Source organism: Polyodon spathula, chromosome 4 (genome assembly GCF_017654505.1).
Source record: "Polyodon spathula isolate WHYD16114869_AA chromosome 4, ASM1765450v1, whole genome shotgun sequence".
Classification (NCBI taxonomy): domain Eukaryota; kingdom Metazoa; phylum Chordata; class Actinopteri; order Acipenseriformes; family Polyodontidae; genus Polyodon; species Polyodon spathula.
In genome coordinates, this window is record NC_054537.1 from 14518177 (window position 1) to 14544176 (window position 26000).

Here is a 26000-nt window from a genome sequence, read left to right on the forward strand (position 1 = left end):
ATAAATATAAAAAAACAATGTGACTCAGCATTCAAACAACATGTACCGTATAATGCATGTTACACGTTTTATCTGCAGGTTACACAGTCTCCAACATTGTATACATCAAGGTATTAATTTAAACAACAGTTTGACTACTAAACCTTACCAATCTTTTACATAAAAAAATTCTTTATACCATATAATAAAACAAAAAAGGATGAAATAAGTTTGTCATTTTTTATACATGTGTTTTTATTCCAGACTTAAATAAAAGAATGGTGTATTTGTTTTCTTCTTAAACACTGGTATATATAATACGACTACCTTTCTTCTTTTAGATACAAGACACATTTTCCACAGCATGTTCACAAAAGTCCTAAACCATTAGGTAAAAAAAAGAGAAAGTGAAAAATGGGTTTCTTGTTGAACAATATTCAAGTCTGCACATTTTTTTTAAAGTTTCCAAATAACACTTCACTTTGTTATTTTCACATTTAAACTAATAGTCTTTGTCACTGTCTTTTCCAATATACATATCTGCTAGTTTTTTAAACTGTGGTCCCCAGTTACTAAGGTAATCGTAATCTTGGTCACCATCTGTTGCTGCTGACTCTACTGAGCTTAAAGACTCTGCTAAGGATCCATTTCCTTCATAAGCATATGTTGCAAGCGAGTCATAAGGTGGTGCAGTTGGATCAGTATCATTTTCTTCTAACCGGTGGTTAATGAAATCTCTAACATCTGCATTATCCTTAATAGGTGATGTCCGGCGAAAGGGGAACAGTATTTCTGGTATTATATCCCTCCGCAACTTGTTTGCATCCATTACTTTTGGATTCCTTAGTGTTCCAATGTCAAAGGCTTGTGTGTCCTCTTCTCCACCTCCTTCATCGTTGTAGCTGACAACGTTGTCTCTGACGTCCTCTTTGGAAATGATCAGAGGCTCCTTCTTCTTCTGCCTCCTTAGGGCTGCAAACAGCACCACTATAACTGGAGAAAACATAAGTCTGTTGTAGATGTACAAAACATATTTCAAATACAATCATGCATTTATCTTTAATCCATGAAAGGAATAGCATGCATGCTTTATTAACATTTATGTATCAGTGACTTTTTAAAATCTGTATACTGCTTCTACGCTATGAGTTGTTTTATCCTGAAATTGTATAATATTAGTATATATACTGTTGTTAGTTTCAATAGGAAACAAAAAAAATAACTTACTGAGAAGAATAATTATACAGAGGAGAATGGCGATAAGAGCTCCAGTGCTGAGACCAGCAGGAAAGATCAGAGCTTCAGCATTACAAGACTGCATGTTGCCTCTTCTGTCACAGGCACATACCCTGATAGTCAGTGTGCTTGTACTGCTCTGAATAGGATAGTCATTGTCAGATATTACAACTGACAAAAGGTAGGTATTTGTTTCATGTCGACTGAATCCACCTCTTTTTGTCAAAATGCTGGCAGTGTTATCTGTAAATAGAATCCCATCAGTCTTGTACAGTAATTCAAATTTTCTAAAATGATAGCCATATTTATTGTGTGTTTTTTTTTTTTTTTTTTTTTTTTTTTTTAACTTAGTACTGGTATATTTATGTTTCACTAACAAAATCACAAACAATTTTAACAATTGTCATCTCTTTTCTTTTAGATTGATTGATAGATACATGTATTTACCTTCATTGTCATTGATTGTAAAGTTTGGATTCATAGTATTTAAACTGAAGAAGAATTTGTGCCCAGCAAGTGGCTCATCTGTATCCACTGCACTTATGGTCTGGATCAACTATGGTTTAAAAAATGAGAACAAAGTGATGTGCTGTTACTGTCATGGGACACTTTTTGGTAAAACTATATTTTGATTTCCATTATGAACTACATAATTACTTAGGAAATACAGTATATCAGTCATACATTTGAATACATATGGACATAAACTAAACCTAATCTAATCACAAACAGTTACAGCATTATTATCAACAGATGTGAAGTTTCTTAAATGAATAAGAGTTAAATCTACCATCACTTGATGCTTTGTTCAAAAGAAATAAAAATGAATTAAATAAATTAAAAAAAGAATCACCTGGCTGTTCAATGTAAATTACATTGCTAATAACATAAACTAAATTAAAGCTGATATTTCTAAAATGCACTTTAACTTGCAGTCTTAACAAATAATGCATGAACAGATTACAGATTTTGTTTTTATAAATGAAGCACTAGTTGGATATTTCAGTTATATCAATCATATGAAACACTAAAATCATAACTTAATTGCCATTGTATGGTACATAATTGTTAATGTAAACAAAGAACAGCCAATACATTAACAAATGGATTTACTGAATACCCGCTGATAAATACTTCTTAAAAGCAATTCCAAGTACAAGTATCAGCACCCCCGTAGTAATCATCGTAGTTCACTTGACTTAATAATAATAATTCATTGGTAAACAATTATAGTGCTCACCCTTTATAATGCTATAGTGGGGAGCCATAGTTACAAGACTGTAACGAGTATAAAAGGGCTACTGTAATGGCATTATGGAGCAAACGGGAGCCACAACCCTACCGTGTTATAAACGATTCCACAATATAACGGGGCGCATTATAACGGGTGAGTACTGTACTTCTTAAAATACAAGTTATTCCAAATTAAAATATACAACGTTACAAGTAGTTTACCTGTCCAGCTTTTACATTTTCACAAACAAATGTCTCATAAAACATTGCAAATTCCGGAGCATTGTCATTTACATCCAAAACCTTAATAAAAACTGGAACACGACTGGTCTGCTTGGGATTACCTAAAACAGAAATGTTATAACATTTATTCAGCAATAAGCAATAAATATAAAATCATACAATGGCAGATAGCAATAGCTATGTCCTTAACTGTACAATTGCCAATGGCATAAGAGGCAACAGACATTCAACTGCTCTGCCTAGCAGATATTATATATATATATATATATATATATATATATATATATATATATATATATATATACGAAGTTTGATTTTCCATTCATTTTGGACTGTGGACGTTTACATTAATTGTACACACACACTTTATCATATGGCTGAATGTGGATTTTAATCTTGTGATCTTATATCTTGTTTTGATTCTAGTATTCTAACCTTTGTCTATGTACAAGTAACCAGGGTGTCAGGATTACTCGCAACATTTCATGTTAAACAAAAAAGTACCACATATTAAATGCACATTTCCAAAATATGGAAAAAATATAGTGCAGTTGTGGTTAGCAACATCACTATTAAAAAAATAAATAAAGTACAAATTGGGTCCAAAATGTCATTGTAAATATATCCACTGACACCTAGTTTGTGTACTGTTCTGGATGTCTGACACATTGAAGTCATACATAAATTGATAACTTATTGCACAATTAACAGATTTTAATGTTAATGCGAGTCAGTTCAACATATATATATATATATATATATATATATATATATATATATATATATACATCCACCTTATTTAATTCTCTCTCTCTCTCTCTCTCTCTCTCTCTCTCTCTCTCTCTCTCTCTCTCTCTCTCTACATATTGGGAGTGAACTTACTTATTTCAGTAGCAATAACTGAAATATTGTGCCAAGTCAATGTTTCTCGATCAAGATGTTTTAATATGGAAATTGAGCCATTCGTGGAGTCAATATTGAAAATTCGGTCCATATCTGTATGTCGATCTACAGAATACCTAAAATAGCAGAAAAGATGTATTTATTGAATCATGTTTAAATCACCCTTTTATCTGCTTCCTTATTAATAAACTAAACAAGGTTGCCTACAGTATATTGTAGCGACCCTGTCAGTGCAGGTCGGCAGGACTTCAGTTTTGTCCTGTCTGTTTGTCTTGTTTCGTTTGGTCCTGTGCCTTCACATTATCTGTATTGTTCTGGGGAGGGACTGCACCACTAGGTTTGGTAGTGTGGGTGTGTGTATGTGAACCGCTGTTGGGTGTGGACCATGTCTTCTAGTGGTGTGGTCCTTACCCAAATACAAACCCTGTTAAGCTAATACATTAGTTTAGTTAGCCCCTGAATCCCGACTCCTGCTTTGAGTCTAAAGACCAGGGGTCGTTACAATATAAACAATTTGCTTTAAATACAGTACATGCAAATGCAGTTCACCCGTGAACTTACCAGTATTTTATGAGCTTTTTTTATCATATGCAATCATAACCAAATTGTTATTTCGACATAAAAACAAAACATCGGCCACACAGTTTGAAATGATACCTGCTGCGTATAACAATTCTTCAACTTAACATTGCTTTTTAGCTTTGTTTAAAATAAATCTAAACAGTTTTTTTTTTTTTTTTTTTTTTTAAATTCAAGTAACCTGTAAACATCTACAGTATAATTTTGAAACTGCTATATACTCAACACTTTGACTGAACTGAATACACACATGCCCATTTAGGGTTATCTTCAGGGCACAGGGTAAAGAGAGTACTAATATTTTGGTTTATTGATTTAAAAAGCTCCTTTAGTTGGGAAAAACATATAGCACAAATGTGGTTTGTCATTATGTACTATGGATGGCGATGTTTACAACAGAAAAAAATGAGACTGGTATGCTGTTGCTATACTTTTGTTGTTGAATCGAATTGGTGGGCAGCATTTTGTGGGGCTATGCTAATATGGTCAAGTTAAAATTAGGAATACACTTGGGACACCTGGTATAGTAAAATACATACAAAAACGTACATTTGACCATCTAGCAAAAGCAAATAGTTTAGCACAGGCTCTAAAAAAGGTACAGGTAGGCAGCCTATGATAACGATGCAATGTGGTGTTGTATGTAGGTCTAATTGCTTTATACTTAGCACATACTATTTTTTGTAACCCAGCTGAGTCTCCAGGGCAAATTTTACTGGCAAGAAACTCTTATTTGAACTCTATTGCTTTCAACAAGTAGAATTCTGCTCACACTGTAGATCCGTAATGTTGGGGGTATAGTGGTAATGTTTGTAGGCTATAGCATACCCCATATATATGGTCTGAATCTCCCTGTATTTTTATACATATCATTTTAACATTGTTAATTTTTAATCTGGTATTGGTACAAACAAATTCACATGTTGGTTGATTCTGAAATATGGGTCAAACTATCTTTGTGTTAAAATTATATCTATTAGTACAGTATACATTATGATAAAAACAAATGAGAGGTGGTTATTGAACCTGGCTATTTTGTATTTAATTATGCTGTTAACAATTATAGACTATGATCATAAATAATAAGAGTATTCAATACACTTTTGTCATTGTTTTTTGTGCTGTTGTTTCTAATCGCTTATAACGGATATAAGTTCAGGTCTGTTTGTCTTTCTAGGCCTGTGTGTCTGTCTTTCTGTCTATCTCACCAATTATATGAGGCTTTTTTTTTTTTTTTTTTTTTTGCAATATAGTTATTATACACTTTTGCCATTGTTTTGTTTTATAACGGATCCCTAAACTGTTATTTTACCCATATACAATCTGTTGCTTTATAACGATTAGTAAAATCCAAGCTATTGCAAAAGTCAACATCATATAGGTCTGCTTTTATGAAGATTGTAGGTGTGATATCAATTTTAGTCTGAATACAATCATTTAAAGTGTTGTTTATAAGACAAGACATTTGTGAATGAGATTTCTTTGTGTTCTTGTGAGTTATATGAAGTTTTCGTACTTGTCCCAACCATATAATTAGGCTTGCTACTATTCGATTTTTAATCAACGATTAATATTAACATTTATTTTAAAAATAATTTACCATTTTTTGTTTAAAAAAAAAAAAAAAAAACTTTTTATGCCATTGAAAAATGTCTCATTTAGCGAAACCCCTTGATCATTTTCAACATGCAACAAAACCATGGTTACCAAAATTCTAATTTAAATAAATACCTTGTAAAGATAAAGATTTTACACAAATTAAAATAGTGCATTATGAATAGAGAACATACTGCTTTGGCATGCTAAACGTCGCTGTTAATATTGCCAGTGTGGGAAGATGAGATAAAACAATATTCTTAAATAAAATGAAAGCTTCAAACACATATCTGCTACGTAAAACACATAAATACTTATATGTAGGTTACTTAAATATGATTGTCTCTGATACAGCTGGTTGTAGTATCCACTTGTCCCCAGTAACAGAAACCGGTATGTATTTATTTGTTGATTTATATACACAGGCTACTTAAAACTAATTAGAAATGGAATGTTGGAATGCTGCACATTGATTGGTCAACCAGTAATCCAAGCCATGCCAATATCCAGTACAATGTCACGACTAGGAAGAACAGAAAATCTCTGTACCTGATCTAACCACTTATCACTGTGCCACGCAACATTAAATACATTACCTGTCAAAATACCTTGCTGTCATGGAAGATACAGGTAGACATAACTGTTTGCACACATAACAATTGAAGAATGGTTACAGAAAGAAGTTGCATGGATTCACAAAAGAAAAAGCTAACCTGAGATACAAAAATGTAATGCTCAAAAAAAAAAAAAAAAAAACTAAAAATGAAATTTATACCACTAAACAAACAAACTGGGCAGTTAAAACCATTAACAACTTTCTGAAAAAAGTATACCTTTCGACTTAAAATGAATTACAAAAGAACAGTTACATAATATCCTTAACCATTTGCGGTCCTGTGTCGGGACAGGTACGACATTACAATATAGTACTGATGCCCTTTTGCCATGCAATGCATTTTAAACCTGTTTTACTCTGAAAAAAAAAAAATTAAACAGTGCATGCAAAAAAAACAGCGCGTGTGAAAATAAATCGGACCTGATGTGCCTGACAAGCACTGAATAAATGGACTGCAAATGGTTAAAGATTTCTATGACACAGTCAGAAATTGTAAAGGTGAGAATTATGGAAGAAGCAGCTATGTTGGGCTCTGTGCTAGAATAAACAGGCATGTAAATGATCCCCCACTAAGTTGCTCCTGAAACTTAATGATTGAAACAGAATTTACAACTTCAAATAATGTGTTAAAAAAAAAATAGGATGATTAAAAAACAGAGACAAAAAGGCCAGGATAAAACACATCTTCACCCCGCACTAATGGAAAGAGACAAATAATTAGACATTCTGATGCCCTAAACCCTAACACAGCTGAAGGGCTTGTTAGCAAAGTTTGGTTTGATGTCCAGTTAGTTTTGGACGGAGGGAAAAAGAAGGAAAGAGACAACTAACAGCAGATTCCTTTATTATAAAAACAGATGAAAAGAGAGCTAAAAATACTGCCATGACCTTTAATGAAAGTACAAACAATCTAAAAAATCCCTACAAACAGAACAAAGAATCTCATGTTTGAAAAGCCTGGAAACCGCTTGTGCCCTATTGTTTCACTGAAGAAGTAATTTCTGGAAAATCCACCTGCCTTTTATCTTCATCCCCAAAAAAAACAGAACAAAGTACTGTGAACTCTTGCACAGTTTGGTATTTGCTAGAGCCAATGGGAGTGAGTTACCTAGCAACAATATTACTTAGAATATGCAGGAAGGCAGGAACCTCACAAATTACAGAAACTGTCCAACGCTGGATTCCAAGCGTGCATAACTATGTCCGTCAGCGGTAACAGATCTGAGACCAGTTACTTAGGCACCCTCGCTAGAAAATAGAAAGCGCTGGAGCAACATCTTGTCAGAGAAACACTCTACGCCATCGCCAAATAAATAAACACGATTGGGTGAAAGCTAACCCTCTTCTTGTACTTCAGTGACTCCTTCTGCAACTAAGCAAGCTTTTTATAGTTATTTAGTCAGACAAATGAACTGAAATACAAATAAGCAAGGGTTTAAAGTTATTTTAAGTCTTTATTTTTATAAAAAATGCATCAATTGAAACAAAAATAATAAAAAAAAATGCTAATGCGTTACCTGAATACTAGTTAATAGGGCCTATTTTCTGCTATGGAAGGTTACACCTCAAAATGTTAATACAGCTTCAGAAACTGTATACATTTTTCTTTTCTTTCCAGGCTTCACTTGAGTCATTTTAAAAATTACTCTGAAAAACAGAAAATGTCCACAACAAAATAATAAGGGACTTGTTGGTGAGGACAACTGTATGCTAATTAGGTAGGAGAGTGTTTTTAATGCCTCAGGCATTCCACCATTGTATTTTAGTAACATTTGTCAAACACAAGATGCACACAGTGATTAGTGATAGAACATGGTATTCTTACCTCACTGGGTTGTTAGCAGCATCAGGGTCCCAGGCTGTTACTGCTCCCATGATACTACCAGGATTGTTATCTTCATGTATTTCTATGACATAGGAGGGTCTACTAAAAACTGGGGGCTCATCCGTATCCTGAACTGTGATCCTTACTGTTGCCGTGTCTTTAAATGGACCAAGGTGAAGGAATCGATTGTCAAGGTGAGTGTTAGCAGCCTCAACTTTTAATGTGTGTATCCTTTTGTTTTCAAAATCCAAATGCTAGCCATAAAAAAATATAATTAAACATGTTTTAGTGATTTGCACTGATCGAAATACTAAAGCTAAACTAAATCATGTAAAAATATATTTAGATTTTTTATGATTTTACAATGTAAAACATATATAAAACAATCATGTACTAAACAGAACTAAACAGTAAATAGTATACTGTATTTTAAAGGGGCACTGAGGTATTTATCAAATCCAACATAGATTTCAAAGAGGACTTTACAGTTCAAGCAGGCAAATCCAGGAAACACAGGAACAAGTGTTTCTGAGCATTAGAATGGTTTATGGACACAATATAAACAGGTTGAGTTATTTGGGAGCACTGATACACTAAGGAGACAGGTTACGGCAGTAGATATTGTAAACAATAACAATATCTTTCTGAATCATCACGGGTACAAAAAATACATCATCATACAGTCTGACAACCATGTATGTGTCATAACTTTAAATCTTCTGAAATTTAGTGAATATTTGAAATAAGTACTGATAGTTAATTTTTTTTATTAAGTAACACAATATAATACATGCAGACAGACATCAATTATATTTACCTTTTTTATGGTTATAACACCTTCTCCCTTGGCTCTGTCAGTCACAATATTAAACACATCCATTCCATCCCCACCAATGATACTATACTGAATGTCAGCATTTTTACCAATATCAGCATCATTCGCTTTAATCCTGCCAATTGATGATCCTATATCAGCAGACTCTGATGTGCTAAGTTGGTATGCACCTGTTGGTATGTAAGAATTCAGTCAAATTATTTGTATAATGCCTATACTGTGTAACAGGTTTAACACAATATGAGATTGTTGTGTTTTGTTTTGTAATAGGGTTAGATCATACTCAGATGAGGTTACTGGAAGTGGACTGGGCTAAAATGGTAAGTTCCATGAATCTCTTTATGTAAATGTGAGTGTTATTTGGGGGGCATGAATGAGGGCTCCTTCCCCTACTTCCCTCCTACCAATAACATCTGCTCTCCACCCCTCTCCTCCCCTTTCCACCTCTGTAATTGCATCCTTCTCCACAGCAGCTTCCCTCTTGGGGATAAGTGAAGCTCACTTCCCAACCTTATCCCAGTTGCTGCTGGATTAGTCCTTCACGAGGAAGGTTATCTGCGAGTCAAGGAGAACCACTGGCCAAATGTAACTGTCATCTTCCCAGTCTCTCCTCTAGATCCCCCTTGGGGGAAGTATCGGTTATTTCCCAGCCTTGGAGACCGAACGGTTCAGTCTCACCTCTGCGAGGACTGGTCTCCCTTCAAGCCAAAGGGAAATCTCCTTTCTCTAGTCTAAATTATAAGCACATATTTTCTCTTATCAATTCTTGAGGTCTCTTCATCTGCTCAGCCCTCGATCATGTCCAGTGAATGTTTCTTAAAGTGAATAGAGTGTGTTTTATTGTTATTGTTTTATTGTTGTATTAAAGCATTTTGCATGGATCATGCACAACTGTCTTATTAATGTGTATATAAATACTGGCAAACACAGAACCGCATTGGGATAGCAGTGCAGCTTTTTTAACATTTTTTATTGAAAACTAACATTTAAATTGAACTGTATGTGCGTTACATTAAAACCTTTACAATAATCTTTTTAATCTAAACAAGGTGGTAGTTGTCCAGTTGCTTGGCTTTCATCAAAAACATAAATGTACTCTTACTCTGAATGAATCTGGGTGGGTTGTCATTCACATCAGTGAGGATGATGTTCACTGTTGCAGTCCCTGATAATCCACCCATCTGCCCTGCCATGTCCTTGGCCTGGATGACCACTTGGTATTTTTCCTTGTTCTCTCTGTTCATGTTTGGCAAAGCTGTTCTAATAATACCTGAATGCAAATGAAAGTTGAGATTGCGTTAATTACCTGAAACATTGCCTTGTACTGTCAAAAATGAAATGGAAAGCTGACTGATATATTTACCAGAGAAACAACATTACTCATCAATAATCTGTATGAGTGGCAATTGTTTATTTCATGCTTAAAAACATGTAAATATAACCTAGATTCTTAAATCCACACTTGGCCTAGAATGCACAGAATGCTTTCTTCCCCAGCTGGGTCTATTGGTTGAAGATCATAAGTAGAAATAAATAAATAAAAACAATCTAAATTCAAACAACCTTTTATTATTATTATTATTATTATTATTATTATTATTATTATTATTACATTCAGTAAGTTCAGCAGAATTAATAACATTAATTAACTCTCCCAAATAATTTCAATTACAGTTTTTAATAGCATTAATAACCTATGTGTCAATCCCAAAACTGGCAGATAATGGCCTGTTTGGTGGTTGAAAGCCAACCATCCCTGAAGGTCATTATCTGCCATGAAGGACCTTCGTGTAATGACATGTGTTTCATTGGCAGATTCTTCTGTATCCAAGGTGACAACATTTCTGTTTCTCCGTCAACAGTTCCAATAGTTATTCTGCAGATTTCTACCTGTGATCATTTTATGTTAGCTGTTAACTACTTCATGTACCTGGTTTTGCAATAATAACTCCAAAGAAAACACTACTTAAATAAAAGGAAATCACTGACCTGTTGCAGGTTCAACAGAGAAGTATGGCTGTCCCTGGAGAATACTGTACACAAGTTTAGCACTATTCCCATAGCTAGCATCATCAGCATCACTTGCTGTAACCTGTACAACAAAAGTACCTACCAAAACAAAAATGTGAAATACTATTAAGAGAAAATTGTCAATGTGTCTGTCTCTTTTTGATTTAGGCCCTAGGTGCATGTGTTAGGATCTGAAATTGAAATACGCCCCCATCGATTTGGGGTGTTAGGATCCTAAGCTGACCTCATCACAATGGGGTAAAGGTTAGGATATTTTAATTATCCACTATGAACTCCAAGCAGAGGAGGCCATATTTTTATATGGGATCCTGACATGTACATTTCAGATAAATCAGTATGCTACCAACAATGGTTGACAGCATTGTATTATAGTTACACAATTCTTTTCATGTAAAACCATTTCAATTGCTAATATCTCGGCAGTGTTTCTGTGGAACATAAACACTTTGTGATATTATCTCTTTAAATCTTTAAACATTTCAATATGTTAACATTTCCCCTATGTACAACACAAACTAAAATTCCAATGTCTCTGCTGACTTAATTTCCTGTGGTGATTTCCCTAATTTTTTTTTTATTGTGTTTTTTTGTCACATGTATACATTTTAGTATTTGAGAGGGAGTGGTTTTCACAGTGCTAGGGTCCTGGGTTCAATTCTGGCCTAGGGGTCGGTCTGTGTGGAGTTTGCATGTTTTCCTCATGTCTGCATGGGTTTTCTTCAGATACTTCGGTTTCCTCCCACACTCCAAAAACATGCTGTTCAGGTTGATTGGTCATTCTAAATTGCCCTCAGTGAGTGTGTGTGGTGCCCTGTGATGGACTGGTTTCTGTTAAACTGTTAATTAAAACTAAATTGTGATTTAAAACAAAATACTTAATGGTTGTTATAAACACCCTTCCTTTACTTAAGTTAATAATTTGGTAAAAATGCTTTAGAAAATTCCTCCCCCCCCCCCCCCCCCCCCCCACACTCGACACAGCATATAGGAAATGACACTTTGATTTAATTCGCTTCAGTATTTAATTATGTACTAAAATAACCGCATATCTCGATCAATAAAATGAACCCCCAATATTTGTTTTCAATTTGAATGTTACTGCCAAAAATTATAAACTTGCCATCCAATTAACTTTAGCTCAAGTTAATAACAAAGAAGAACTTTGTCTTTTATGTTAAATAACCCATTGGATGGTAGTTTGCACCTACTGGAAACATGATAATTACTACAAAATAACTTATTTAGAAGTATTTCTATGCTGTAAGAAAGAAACTGTAAACACTGCAATTAACAAAATGTGACTGTGGCGGCTCTTCTGAGGTGAGTACTACATTTTAATTGAAATCTGTTCATCTTTGACAGGACTTTTCTCTATTCAGGCGTCCATTTCCCAGCAACCCGTTTTTTGAAGGGTGCTCAGTGGTTACATGCACCTAGAAGGGACGTCCTTCTCGAGTGGAGTCTAAACCATGTACTGGAGGCTCTCACTAAGGCCGCGTTTAGGCCTATTCATTCCATAGATTGAAACACCTCTCTATGCAGACAGCCTTTCTATTAGCCATCACCTCTAGCTACAGGCTCTGTTGGTGTACAGCTCCCGTATGTGCGTCTGGGACGATGGAAACAGGGTATCGTTGCGCACGAACCCCGCATTCCTCCCTAAGGCGGTTATGGCTTTCCACTTAAATCAGTGGAGCTAGAGGCTTTCCATCCCCCTCCATTTTCTTCGGAGGAGGATCAAAGACTAAACTGTTGAGGTGTTATGCTGACAGGATGAGAGCTCTGTATTTGTGACCAGCTCTTCGTCTGCTATCATGCAAGGACCCTGGGTCAATCCCACTCAAAGCAGTAGCTGTCTCACTGGATTGTGGACACAGTTTCAACTGTATATACTAATGCTGGCCTATCTCCACCTGAACGAGTGTCTCCGCATTTTACCAGAGGGGTGGCTACATCGTGGGCCCTCTTTAGAGAAGCCTCACTATGTGACATATCTACTAGTGCTAGCTGGGCTGCTCTGCATACTTTCACCAGGTTCTACCAACTTAATGTGGTAGATCCCTCTATGCCTTCATTAGGCACAAGGGTCCTTGAGGTTGCACGCTTGCACCAGTAACCATTGTTTTGCGGTTGCGAGACGTCCCTTGTCTGCTGTCTCCTCTTATGCTCCCTCGCGATGGCTTTGGTATACTTTTCCCAAAGGTATTGTTGATGATTGTCTTCAAATTGAAAGGGAATGTTAGGGACGGATGTAACCCTGGTTCCCTGAAAGAGAAGATGACCACCAACCTGCGAGGTTGCATTGGCTGCCTTCGATGCTAAAGAGGAAGTGAGCTCCGTGGAGAGACTAATTGTTCCCTCGGAAGGCGGGACCTAGCACGTCACTCCCCAGAGGGGCCTATTGGCAGCTCTGACATAAAATGTTCAGTGAATACCTGACCTGTGGTGGTGGTTGTTGGTGGTCATCTTCTCTTTCAGGGAGCCAGGGTTACATCTGTCACCTAATGTTTCTATAGCTGATGCAGAGCGTGGTTGTGTTGGACCTTAATGTTGCGTGACATGCAGCAAGCAAGCAAGCAAGCCTGCCTGTCTCTGAGCCTAACTGGTGAGAAGAAACAAAGGTTTGGCGTTTCACTAGTCTCCTTATTATTGAACAGTACTCTGCGCATCACATTTCAGAATCTATGCTAAAAGTCTAACCTGGATGCAGCTGAGTTATTGGTGGTATGGCATTTTCTGACTTTTGTGACTTCAAGCTACAGCGTTGAAGTTAATTAATTTTTTTTAGTAAGTAATGTCCTGAGTTGTGTGGCTTCCAGCCCGAAACCATAACTATGTTTTAAATGACACTTTTGTAATGAATATTTATGTATAACCAAATGACACATCTGAAGAGAATGAAACAGTGTGATAACTAAGAAAATGAAACAGTGTGATAACTAAGTGTACAGTATCTACTGTACTGCACTTAAATATATGTTTCATTACCAGAAAAGCTCTACATTGAGTATGAATTTCTTGTTGTCATACTTTGTGCAGTACAGTATTCCTTCGAATTTAAGACTCCCTCGAATTTAAGATGCAGCCCAAATTTACCACTCTCAATTGAGGAAAAAATAAAACATCAAATAAATATGCATTTACATTGTTTGTGACTTCTCAATCGTTTTGCATCTTGTTAGTGTATGTCAAGATCCTACACATAAATATGATCACATCTATTTGATCCGAAATGCATGCAAATGTTCAAACAACATTGTGATTTAGCAACCAAGTGTGGACAGCCACACATACTGCACTGGCATGTTGCCATCCAATACACAGATAAGAGGAATGTGCTAACCAGTTACAACACTCAACACGTCCCCTAAGCTTTAGAGAAAAGACTGCTTAAGACCTGTCAAAAAATACACTGAATATTAAACATGTTTGCAGAATTATGAAATATGTTCTTTGCACTTTTCAAATATCTGGAGGTTTTACATAAATATATGTAGATTTTAATTGTTCTGAACTTACCCACATCAGACATTTCAGGGACATTGGCTTCATAATTGTTCTTTGTAAACTTTGGTTCATTGTCATTGATGTCATGGATTTTAATGACAAACTCCGATTCTGGTTCCAGTGGTCTGCCTGTCCTCTTGTTTACTGCTTGAGCACGGAGTGTGTAGTAAGCCTTTTCTTCTCTATCTAGTCGCTTTGTAGCGTGAATGTCACCTGAATTCTCATCAATAAGAAACAAGGAACCGGCCCCGTCTCCAGAAAGGACATATTTTACACTTCCGTCTTCTCTGTCTTGATCAGAGTGCAACTAAATTGGGAATGAAAACAAATATGACATTAGCAAAATTATATTGTAAGTAGGTTACATTTCAATAGGTGAATTTATTGAGAATACAATATATACCATTGTGGCAAAGTGGCAATTAGTAGCAGGTGTATAGCAGGTGCAGTGCTGGTGCAGTAATCCTACGAACAAACAGACAACAAAGTACGAGTAAAATGGTTTGTTTAATGGTTATTAATCCAATGGTCTGATGACCAGCCAGCAAATAATAATGAGCTGGCAATACACAATAATGTGTATTGCACAGTAGTGACAAGGGTTACAGTCCCGTAAACAATAAGCACAGTACTGAACACACACAATTAGACACACACAGGTGAGTCTACACAGGCAAGTGAGTGCTCTCAGTGTTGGTGGTGAAGTATAACATAATACATGCTATATCTGTGAACAAGTGGTGATAACAATTTTAACTGCAGTGCAGTGTTGATCCGTGTTTGTGCTGGCCCTTGACGACAGCTCCGGATTCGTGTTTAGCCATCTGGTGATTTAACAAACAAGACAATTTCTAACAACACGAAAAACAAACAAACACTCACAAAATACTTTCTTTTCATCTCACATGGGCCTTCCAGTTTCTCAATATAAACTAAGCGAAGGAAAAGATTTACGATCCTCTGGCCCCTTTATGCTACCCCTTGGAAAGCGATTGCAGCTGACTCTATTGCCTGCAGCTGCTACCTCGTTTACCTTCCGGGTCAATATGTTCTTGCAACGAGTCTCGTCTTCTTCCAGGCTTTCCAACTTCCCGACCCAGGAAATGAACTGTTAGGCCAGTCCGTCCAAAGACTTCCCCCTTTGCTATTTAGCACCCTCACAGGTCGAGAGGGAGATTTCCAACCAGAACTCATTATATTTCTGTCACAACAATGTATATAATGACCCTGGCTTTTAAAGCAGTTGTGTTCTGTGACTGGCTGATTGACCAGCAGCTGTCATCAATGTAAAAAAAGTGCTGTTTGAGTTATTCATTCAAATTTTCACCCTTCAAAAATAAATTAATAGATGACTAACACTTGGACTGGAGTTATACAGCCCTTCAACAGAATATCTTCTGTATAATATGCCATGATTTTTTCAGACAGATTATAATTTTTTCTTTTTTTTTTGTCTGGGCATTGTGAACTCCATTTCACAACATCCCCTGATATGAACGAATGTGCGCGGGAAGGCTTCTCACATCAGTTCATATCTGCTTTGGTGTTGCTACACACACTTACATTTTCTGCAACAACAAGAACGATCCTCAATGTCTGCTGCCAGCTTGGAAAAATATGTCTGTTTTTACTACAGTCAAAGCAGATTTAATTCATTTTAAAACTGTGTTGGTGAAAAGTGAGTTTTTATGTTTAAGTAGGATATACAAAGTTCATGTCAATGGATGCATTTCTTTTTCCGTGATTCTTTCATTTGGCCTTGCATGTTTTCAGGCGACTAAATGTATTTTACTAGTGCCACAAGCTGCGATTTGTTTTATTGATGGTAGTTTCGCCAAGGGCTTCTGGGTGAATTCTGAAGTTACCACTTTTTTTTGGCACTTCTAGATTGGCCCAGAACTTGAAAAAGACGACTGGATGAAACCCAAAATTCAGTGAAAACTGTTGAAAAAATGAGTTTTGCCCAGTCGTCTAGAAGTGTTGAAAAAAAGTGGTAACTTTCTGATTCCCCTAGAAGCCCTTGTCAAAACTAGATTGGCCCAGGCAAAACTAGACTTGCCACACCAGCACATCTGATCTACAACCCATTCAGAAACTGGGTCAGAGTCAGCTAGCCCATTGTGTCACAATTCAATGTAATTCTGTCTAATCTTATCCTGCGAGAAAATGATTCATTATCATAATGTATTATTGTTGCCTTTCCTTTTACTGTGCACCTCCCACGTGGAAGATATATCAATGGTTAAAACAGGGAGGGACGCTGATAGACTGAGCTCAATAGGACCGCGCTTCCAGGAATTTTCAATCACATGTGTTCACTGTCCCAAAGCCAATTCAAAAACGTTTAAAAAGAAAGAAGGAAGAAGAGCTGTCTAACACGGTAGTGAAGTACTCTAGGATTTATCAAATGTTCACGTAAGGAATGGGTGCACAACAATTCGTCCAATTCTCGAAGTTTATGACGTCATATAAACCGAAGATGGAATTATTTTCCTGTAACTCACTGAAGCCCATCTATTATTCTATCTATATCCCCCCCCCCTCTCTCTCTCTCTCTCTCTCTCTCTCTCTGTCGATATATATATATATATATATATATATATATATATATATATATATATATATATATATATATAATTGTAGTAAAAAGTTTACATACCCCAATGGAAATGTAGAAATTCTACACATTAAAGTTACAAGAAATAGACAGCTATGTGCCCTATCTACCTTTAACAAGACTTTTCTCGTGCAAATGCAAACTATGAAACACTTGCATGCAGATAATGAATCCCTTCATTAACACCTGCAGCACCGTCAGTTACTTATGTTTTCAGGATATAAAAATCACTGCCTTTTTCAGTGAGTGAGGAGACAAGGCGAAGGAGCATGAGATAGTGAGAGATAAGGCTAAAAAGGTGAACAAAGCAGCTGTGGTATGAAGTGATTGGGGCTGCCATGGTTAAAAGAAGGAAAATATATATATATGATTGCTTTTTGTTATTTTTTTACTTTTTTATCTGCTGTTGCTGATCTTACAATAAAAGTGACTTGTATTTTACTCCTGTGTCTTGACCCTGTTGAATGCTAGTTCAGTTGGTTGAGTAGCTTTGAGACTAAGAACCTGGGCGTCTTTTGGTAAAAAAAAATATATATATATTTCTGAAGGTGCAATACCTACAGTGGCGTAGTTCGGCTATAAATTATTTTAAGTTTCCACTGACCATACGACATCTCCTCCAGTTGCCACTCCTGTCCTCTCCTCTTTCTCTCCTCTCTCCATTGTTGATGTCTCTGGCTTACTGTTGAAACCAACTACTGCCACATGCTCCCTGGACCCCTGGCTGACTAACCGACTGACTGAAATTGTGAATGATCTCCTGCTTAATGCTGAAGCTGGTTCGTCCTCTGGGCTTGTCCTCCTTAGCCTAACAGATGCTTTTGATATCATAGATCAATGAATTATTCTTGACCACCTTCAGAAGTATGCTGGGATCTCTGGAACCCATCTCTCATGGATGTCATCTTACCTATCCGGACGCATGCAGTCTGTTTTCTATGCTGGATGCAGTGGTGTCACAAAAGGATCTGTTCTTGGGCCCCTTCTCTTCAATATCTACATGCTTCCCTTAGATCATCTCATCCGCCAACACAACCTCATGTTCCACTGCTATGCGGACGACACCCAGCTTTACTTAAAACTCAACACTGGAAGCCCCTTTGCCATGGTCTGGCTCTGGGCTTGCATTCAAGACATCGCCAATTTTCTTCAGCTGAACACTACAAATCTGAACTCCTTCTTGCAGGATCTATAACTCAACTTAAAAATCTCAATATTGCTGCTCTGAACCTCAGAAACTGTCTGCTGCTGCCTTCCCCCACAGTACAAAGCTTTGGTGTACTTCTGACAGCAACCTCTCCTTTGATGCCCACATCTCCTCCGTGATGAAATATTCCTTCTACCACCATCAAAACATCTCCAAAGTCTGTCCCTCTTTCCCTCCCGGATGCGGCGATACTTTATTATGCATTTGTCTTCTCTGGACTCGACTACTGCAACTCTCTATATGTTGGTCTCCCAGCACGCACCATAAACCGACTGCAACTAGTCAGGAATGCCCCTGCCAGGATCCTTACCAGATGTAAAAAACATGAACGCCACACACAGGTCGCAAGTACCTCCTCAACCTGCTGACCCGCTTGTTTTCGCTTGCTTTAACCCTTTGCAGTCCTATGTCAGACCAGGTCCGACATTACAATTTTCCCTTTCCAGTCATCAAAAAGACATAAAGCACAGATGTACAATACATCTTTTCATCTGCAATCGGCAACATGACAGGGGGAAAACTGCTAGTTTATTTACTTATTTTATATATGACGTCATAAACTTCGAGAATTGGACGAATTGTTGTGCACCCATTCCTTACGTGAACATTTGATAAATCCTAGAGCACTTCACCAACGCGTTAGACAGCTCTTCTTCCTTCTTTCTTTTTAAACGTTTTTATATATATATTTTAATACCATTTTGTCTGGAGCAGGGGAGCGGAGTGGAATTAAAGAAAGAGCGGAGCAGAGCGGAGGATTTTATTATGAGCTGTGAACGGAATTGTCACTGCTTCACTACACTCACATTCTATGAACACAACACAGACGCTTGCCATTAAAACATATTGTCTTTAACACAGGATTTGCACATCACAGGACAGTAGAAGTGAGTAAACAATATATTGCCCAAATTCAAAGTGGGTAAATGCCATTTACCTGCATATACCCTAGACGTACACCACTGAGTAAAACTCCAAAGAAAAGTTTAAAGTACCTGCTATTGCAAGGCAGTCTCTCATCCAAATACTAACCAGGAACGCGTATTATTAATATTATTTTTTTTTTTTTAGCAGACACACTTATCCAGGCCAACTTACAATTGTGACAGAAAATTATACAATTATATAGTAAGGTTTTTAACTGGACCAGCAGCAAAGCATCCCCTACTGGAGATTGAACTCACAACCTTCCAGTCAAGAGCACAGTGCTCTAACCATTACTCTACAGATGCTGCAAGTTACATCAAACTGCTTGCGATCGCTGGTTTACTTTGACATTGACCAACGTGGAATCACATGATTGGTAGATCTCCAGTTATTTAGCTTTATATATTAGCGACCACATAGATAACGTGGAATCACATATGGTAGATATCAGGTATTAGGGCTTATATATATATAATATATATATATATTATATATATATACTATATATAATAGATAGATATATCTATATATATAAGATATATATATATAGATATATATATATCTAATATATATATAGATAGATAGATAGATAGATAGATAGATATATATATAGGCCACACGCTCACCATATCATTTAACGGATGGACATGACCACTGTTATTTCCAAAAAGAGTCTATTCATTTTATTAGTATCAAACCTTTTAAAAGAACATACAAACAAAATGACGCATTTCACCACATCCGTGCCTTCACCAGGTTTTACATGAATTACCTACAATTGCATATAAAAAGGCAGTTCAGGCTATCAATCAATTAACAAGTCCTTACTTAAATAAATTTATATTACATCATCAATTATTCATTAAATCATTCAAACAAGTAAAAGACATTGCAACAGGGCAAGCTGTTCGAGAGGCAAAACGAGAGCGAGTGAGGAGAGATTAATCTAAAACTAAAAGTAGATCAAAGAAGGCTATTGCCAAGCCTGATCATAATATTTGTTGTCTGTGATTTTGTTTGTGTTAAAACTTTTATTTTGGCTCTGCGAGCAAGTGTTTTTGTTTAAACCTTTTATTTATTTTTGTTTAAGAAATGACACCGTAAGCTTCTTTTTGCACTGCAGTACCTTTTGCCTGTTATTCTTCCTTCATTCCATCCTGATGTCGACGCAAAGCCATATCCTCTCACAGACATATACATTCTTACAGATACAAAAAAAGATTTAAAACACTACAAACAAATACAGTATTACAGCTCTCAGCCATTGCACTTATTTCATATGACATATTATTAATTAATCAGAAGCCTGTTGTTACAAATAAGGACTGAGGTCCAGTGTTTCATTACATAAGGTTCCATTGTCTTCAAAGTGAAAATCCAAAATGAGTCCCTTTGTAATAGATTCTTAACTATGTGGCCAATATATTAATGACATTGCCTAAAGTTCACTACTTCAGAATATTTTATTTTGGAATAGGTACATTGATGATATTATTCTATTGTGGACTGGTTCTACAGATGATTTATTGGTGTTTAGAGATTATATAAATATCACTGATACTACTTTGAAATTTACTATGGAATATAGTCAAACTGAGACACACTTCTTAGACCTGTGTATTTCTATAAACTCTGATGGTAAATTTAAAACCTCAATCTTTCGTAAGCCTACTGACAGAAATATGATTCTTCATGCAGATGGTAATCATCCTAAACATATGATCAAAAATATAGCATATGGTCAATTTTTGCGCCTTAAGAGAATATGTAGTGACACATTAAACTATGAAACTAAAGCTAACAACATGAGGAATCGATTTTTGGCTAGAGGCTGCAAAAAATATATAGTTGAAACAGCATTTAACAGATCAGAAACAAAAAAGTTGGATACTCTTAAAAAACGTCAAAAACTAATGAATCCACTGAGAATAGATTCACTTTCGTAACTGAACATAACCATACGGCTAATGATGTTAGGAAAATTATACTGACAGATTGGAAAATATTGGAATGTAAAAAATATTGAAATGTGATCCCCAGTTAAAATCATTTGCTACATCCACTCCCAGATTTTATTTTAAACGGGGGAGAAACATAAAAGATGCAGTGGTCTCCTCGATGTATAACTCAGCAACACCTAGTGGAAACTGTTTATCAGGTGAAACCTGATGAAGGCACGGACGTGGTGCACACCCAATTGCCACCACTTAGATTGTGTACATTTGTGTAAATACGCCCACAATAAGTGATGGACAGTATAAGCATGGAGCGCCTCCCACACTAACCTGACATTCAAAATGTCCCCCAATCACCAGTACAGTAATCAAAACAAACAAGAGTGTATGCGGCTAAAAAGCCTATTAAAACCTCTAAATGTAATAAAAAGTTACTTTTTAATGTAAGTGTGTGATGGGGTATGCCCACCGGTGTTATTTGTGTATCAATATGATTTAAATGGAGTGTTTTGTGGTTATTTAAAGAAATGTTTTATTGTTGTTTTGCAGCATGGATGGGGTTAAAATTCTCCATTCAGCTAAACGCGTGCTTAATGCGGCCATCTCCAAATGAAATAAATAATTACTAGTTTGGCCGTATATATAAAAGTGCATTAGCCGCTCAAAAAGGACAAAGGGTTGAATGGAAAACGAGAGAGAGAGAGAGAGCGAAGGAGATAAAGGCTTTAAAAACAATTGCTACGCGAGCTGGGTTAAGACCAGCACAATACTTGTTTTGTTTAGTGAGTGGTTTGTTTGTTTGGCCACCGAGCCATTTTGTTTATTATTTGAAGTTTTATTTGATTTAATAAAATAAAAGCGCATTGGCAACTCACCCGAGAGTTCTTGTGTGTGCCTATATTTTCTGGTCTGTGACATCACCCACACAGCCATCCTACCACAAATTGTAAAATAAATAACATATACAGTACACTACAGTACAGGTACATTACTACAAATTGTTTCCAGTGAAGAACTCTGTGATACACATCTGGACAGTCTTTTTTGGTAGTATGGATGCCAAACTTGTTCAACTTTTCCTTACATGTCCCATTCCGGCTGTGTGTGGAAGCTGCTCCATAGCATGCTGCAGTGTTAAAAGCACAGCACGCACATCGGCGGCATTATCAATGGCTGTTCCTCTTGGTCATTCAAGTTATCCAGGTCCTGCTCATAATTCTCAGCATTTTTCGTAATGTCACGCATTGCGCCAACTACCTCTTATGTCATTGGTGTCCATTTCAGGCAGAGCGTCGTGGTCGCCAAGGTGACACAGCTGAAAGTATTCTTCTTCTGACATCCCATTTGGTGTTGTCAGTGTCAGTTTCTGTTGTATTTCTGTCAGCACACTCCTCTTCAACTACAGAAAACGGGTCTAAGAGCTGGATTATGCAGGTTGTGTTGGCAGGGAGGAAGATAAGACGTATGTTCTTTAGCCCAGAGATGTAAGGATGACCAGAAAATTGTCTAGGTGCCAGGACGATTTTTAGACCTGTTAGTTTGCAATCAATAACGAGATGCAAACAGCTGATTGATCGATCTGTCAGAGCATTAAATATTTAGAATGTTTAACATGGTATAAACTATGCCTTTGTTATTGAAATCAGCAGGAATGGAAAATATAAATATAAACAGCTGCCCGCAATAATCCTGGACAGTGTAAGTGGTGGATATATATATATATATATATATATATATATATATATATATATATATATATATATATATATATATATATATATATGTATGTGTGTGTGTGTGTGTGTGTGTGTTCATCCCATATAAATAAATAAATATATAATAAAAAAAAAAAACCCATAACTTTTTGTGTTTGACTGCTTTCTGATTTAACTGTTGCCATGTAAATTTAACCTCACCAACAGGCCAGGTGCATGATTAAAATAATACAGTAACAAGTTAACACTAGCGATCACCAAAATTAGAGCTATCTAAATTTCAATCAAAATGGATTATTTTAATTATAAACACAACATACAATGAAATGTGCTTGAACAAATACCTCTGATCCTTTGAAGTAATTCATTGATAAACCTAAGTGCGAATACAAACATATCTGAGTTGAGTTTCTCAGTGACTGAGTGCCTAGTATGATTTGCTTGTTAGTGCTCTAGTGTAATAACAAAATGTGCTGTGTAAACATAAAACATTATGTCCCAAAAGTATTAAAGCTTTTGCTACGTTTCCTTGCATAGTTTGTTATAGGAATATCTATGACAAATGTATTTCTATATCTTGTGCCAGTCCAGCAAATGATTGACAAGCCAACAGTAAAGCTCTCATTACACACACACACACATATATATATCTTTCCACATAGCTGAAGTGCTTTTGTCTCAAACGTCCTATATATGTGTAAATGGAAATCAGCTGGATTTCATCTAATTGATTAATACAGTACTGCCTACCAAAATACCTGGTAAAAACATATGTAAATACAGTTTTCAGAATTGCTTCTTATACCAGCAATTGTAGCATCGATTGGAATCAATAGGACAGATGAGTAAAAAGAAGCAAATTAGGAATCACCCTCTCCTCATTCCTATCTCCATTCACTGCTGAACCTCTTCCCAGCTCCCTGTGCGGAAACCTTGGTGTGCAGTGTATCATTTTGGGAAGGTGAGATAAGAAGGACTCATTATACTGGTTGCAGATTACCTTGCTTTACTTCTCACTAACAATGTCCTGTTCCTCCCTCATGCACTCTCAAGTCTTGGTTTGTACTAAATAAGACTTTACATCTTGGACCACTCCAGCTATAGGCCTATTACTTGCAATGTAAATTACTTGAGACTTTTCTTTACTTCTAATAGCTGTCTTTATTTCTAAAGTCTTAAAACATTCTTGATCAAAAAATCTTTAGATTTTTAAAAACAGCAATACCCATTAAACTCATAGGGTCCAGCTCCACCTAATCTCTTATTTTAATATTTCAAATATTTTGCACTGGTCATAATCTCATGTTCGACAGGCTTTTTTTTTTTTTTTTTTTTTTTTTTTATCCCTCAAGAATTCTGCTCCAGTAGAAATTGAATTATAATTAACATCTTATCACATACTCCCTCAGCAATATAATATAGTAGACAAAACCTCAATATACGATATAATAAAACCTACCTTGCCAACATACTGATAATCAGAGCCTGTGTACTCCTCCAGAAGAAAGAAATGATTCCACATCCAACCACGTTTGAAGCGATGTAGTACCTTCTCGTCACTCTCTGATATACCAGTGACCTTGACTTGTGTATCTTCATTAGTTCTGTCTGACAGAGTTTTCATAAAACTTAGCAGTGGGCAGGAGGCCAACAGCAGTAGTAATAGGCAGTGTTTTAATATCATTGTATCCTGTTTTTTAGTCCACAATATAGAGTCTAATAACGAAAGTAGTTTTGTATTTCCCGTGTCTTAAAATGCTGTATTACCGGCACTGCCATTTTATTCCTTTCACTGATCCTCTGCTGAGCTCTGAAAAGATAAAATGTACAATTTAGAAACAACAAATGATAACACAGTCAAGTGAAGGCGAGCCCACATACAGTACACCATTTTCAAAAGTGTTTTTTTTTTTTCTAAGAAAAAGCCATGCCTTTACTTATAGCAAATATCATTCATCACAGCCAGTGTGTCTTTCCAAGCATCATGCCTTTTGAAATCAATAAGCTAGTTAACATATCCTTATTTGCACTAAATAGCTGTGTTACAGCATTGGCACCCAGAATGAAACATTCTTTTTCTAGAACTGGGATGTAACCATACAATCACTGTACTGTATTTTTCAAAAACTTGTGTAAATGTACATTTATAGGGTGGTATGAGGTGGATAGGCCATGCCTTTCTGGCTCAATGAAACATTTGGGGGAAGTATTTTATTCCCCAAATACTACTCTTACAATGGCAGGTACTGCTGAAGCTGTGGCACGGATGATTGCATTGGCTGAGGGAGGAGGGGTAACTCCAAAAAAACAAAAACAAAACATGTTTCCCCATAAAACCTATTGCTTTTGTATAACATTGTAGAACATTGACTTTGTATAATATTTGTGTGTGTGTGTTCATTTTCTATATACCATTTACTTTGTATAACTTGTGAATGAAAGCATATTGTTGCAATTGCTAATTTGTAAATCCTCTGCTTTGTATAACCAGTTTGGATGTGGTCCTGTGTGCTGAGAATGCGTTTCCATTTGGGGGAAGGGACTTAGGTATGTGTAACTTGCAGAGAAGCCAGAAAGGCTCTGGAAAAGAACAATAATGTCAGTCTGAAGGTAACCACACACAGCAGCATCACAGCAAGTTGAGACACAGCCTATGTAAGTCAGACGTAGAGATTTCTTACAACCAAAAGCAGCATTCTAATTTGACAGGGTGTTCATCCAGACGTGGCAAATATTACTTCTGTTCTGTATTAGGCAATCAACTTATAAACAAATATGTTTATAAGTTGTCACAATTTTATATATAGATCGATCCTACAATTTAGACTATGAGTCATATTAACCTTTGGTAAAAAAGGACAGGAACCTTACACTGAGTGATGGTCTATTTATTTTTGGTATACTGATGTATTGTTATTTATTCTTAATTATCTCATAATTATGTTATAACTGTAATTTGATATGTTGTGGTAGAATATAATTTGATGAATGCGGAC

General features: G+C 36.2%; 1 protein-coding gene across 1 annotated transcript; it reads right to left on the reverse strand.

Annotated features, from left to right (window-relative positions):
• Positions 1-24804, reverse strand: LOC121314207 (cadherin-6-like). The gene is made up of 11 exons (XM_041247231.1): positions 24464-24804; positions 14596-14890; positions 11035-11154; positions 10148-10315; positions 9028-9215; positions 8211-8464; positions 3574-3710; positions 2671-2792; positions 1663-1771; positions 1207-1458; positions 1-972 (listed from the first exon to the last, which is right to left on the reverse strand). Exons 1-11 carry the CDS (start codon positions 24686-24688, stop codon positions 482-484), a joined length of 2361 nt encoding a protein of 786 aa, XP_041103165.1. The 5' UTR covers positions 24689-24804; the 3' UTR covers positions 1-481.
• Between the last annotated feature and the right edge of the window lie 1196 nt (positions 24805-26000).

Coding starts and splice junctions, on each gene's coding strand:
- LOC121314207 (XM_041247231.1), bottom strand. CDS start 24,688: ATGATATTAAAACACTGCCTATTACTACTGCTGTTGGCCTCCTGCCCA. Junction 11,155..14,595: donor CCCTGAAATGTCTGATGTGG/GTAAGTTCAGAA, acceptor TTGTTTTGGTAG/GTACTTTTGTTGTACAGGTT. Junction 1,459..1,662: donor TACAATCAATGACAATGAAG/GTAAATACATGT, acceptor TTCTATTTACAG/ATAACACTGCCAGCATTTTG.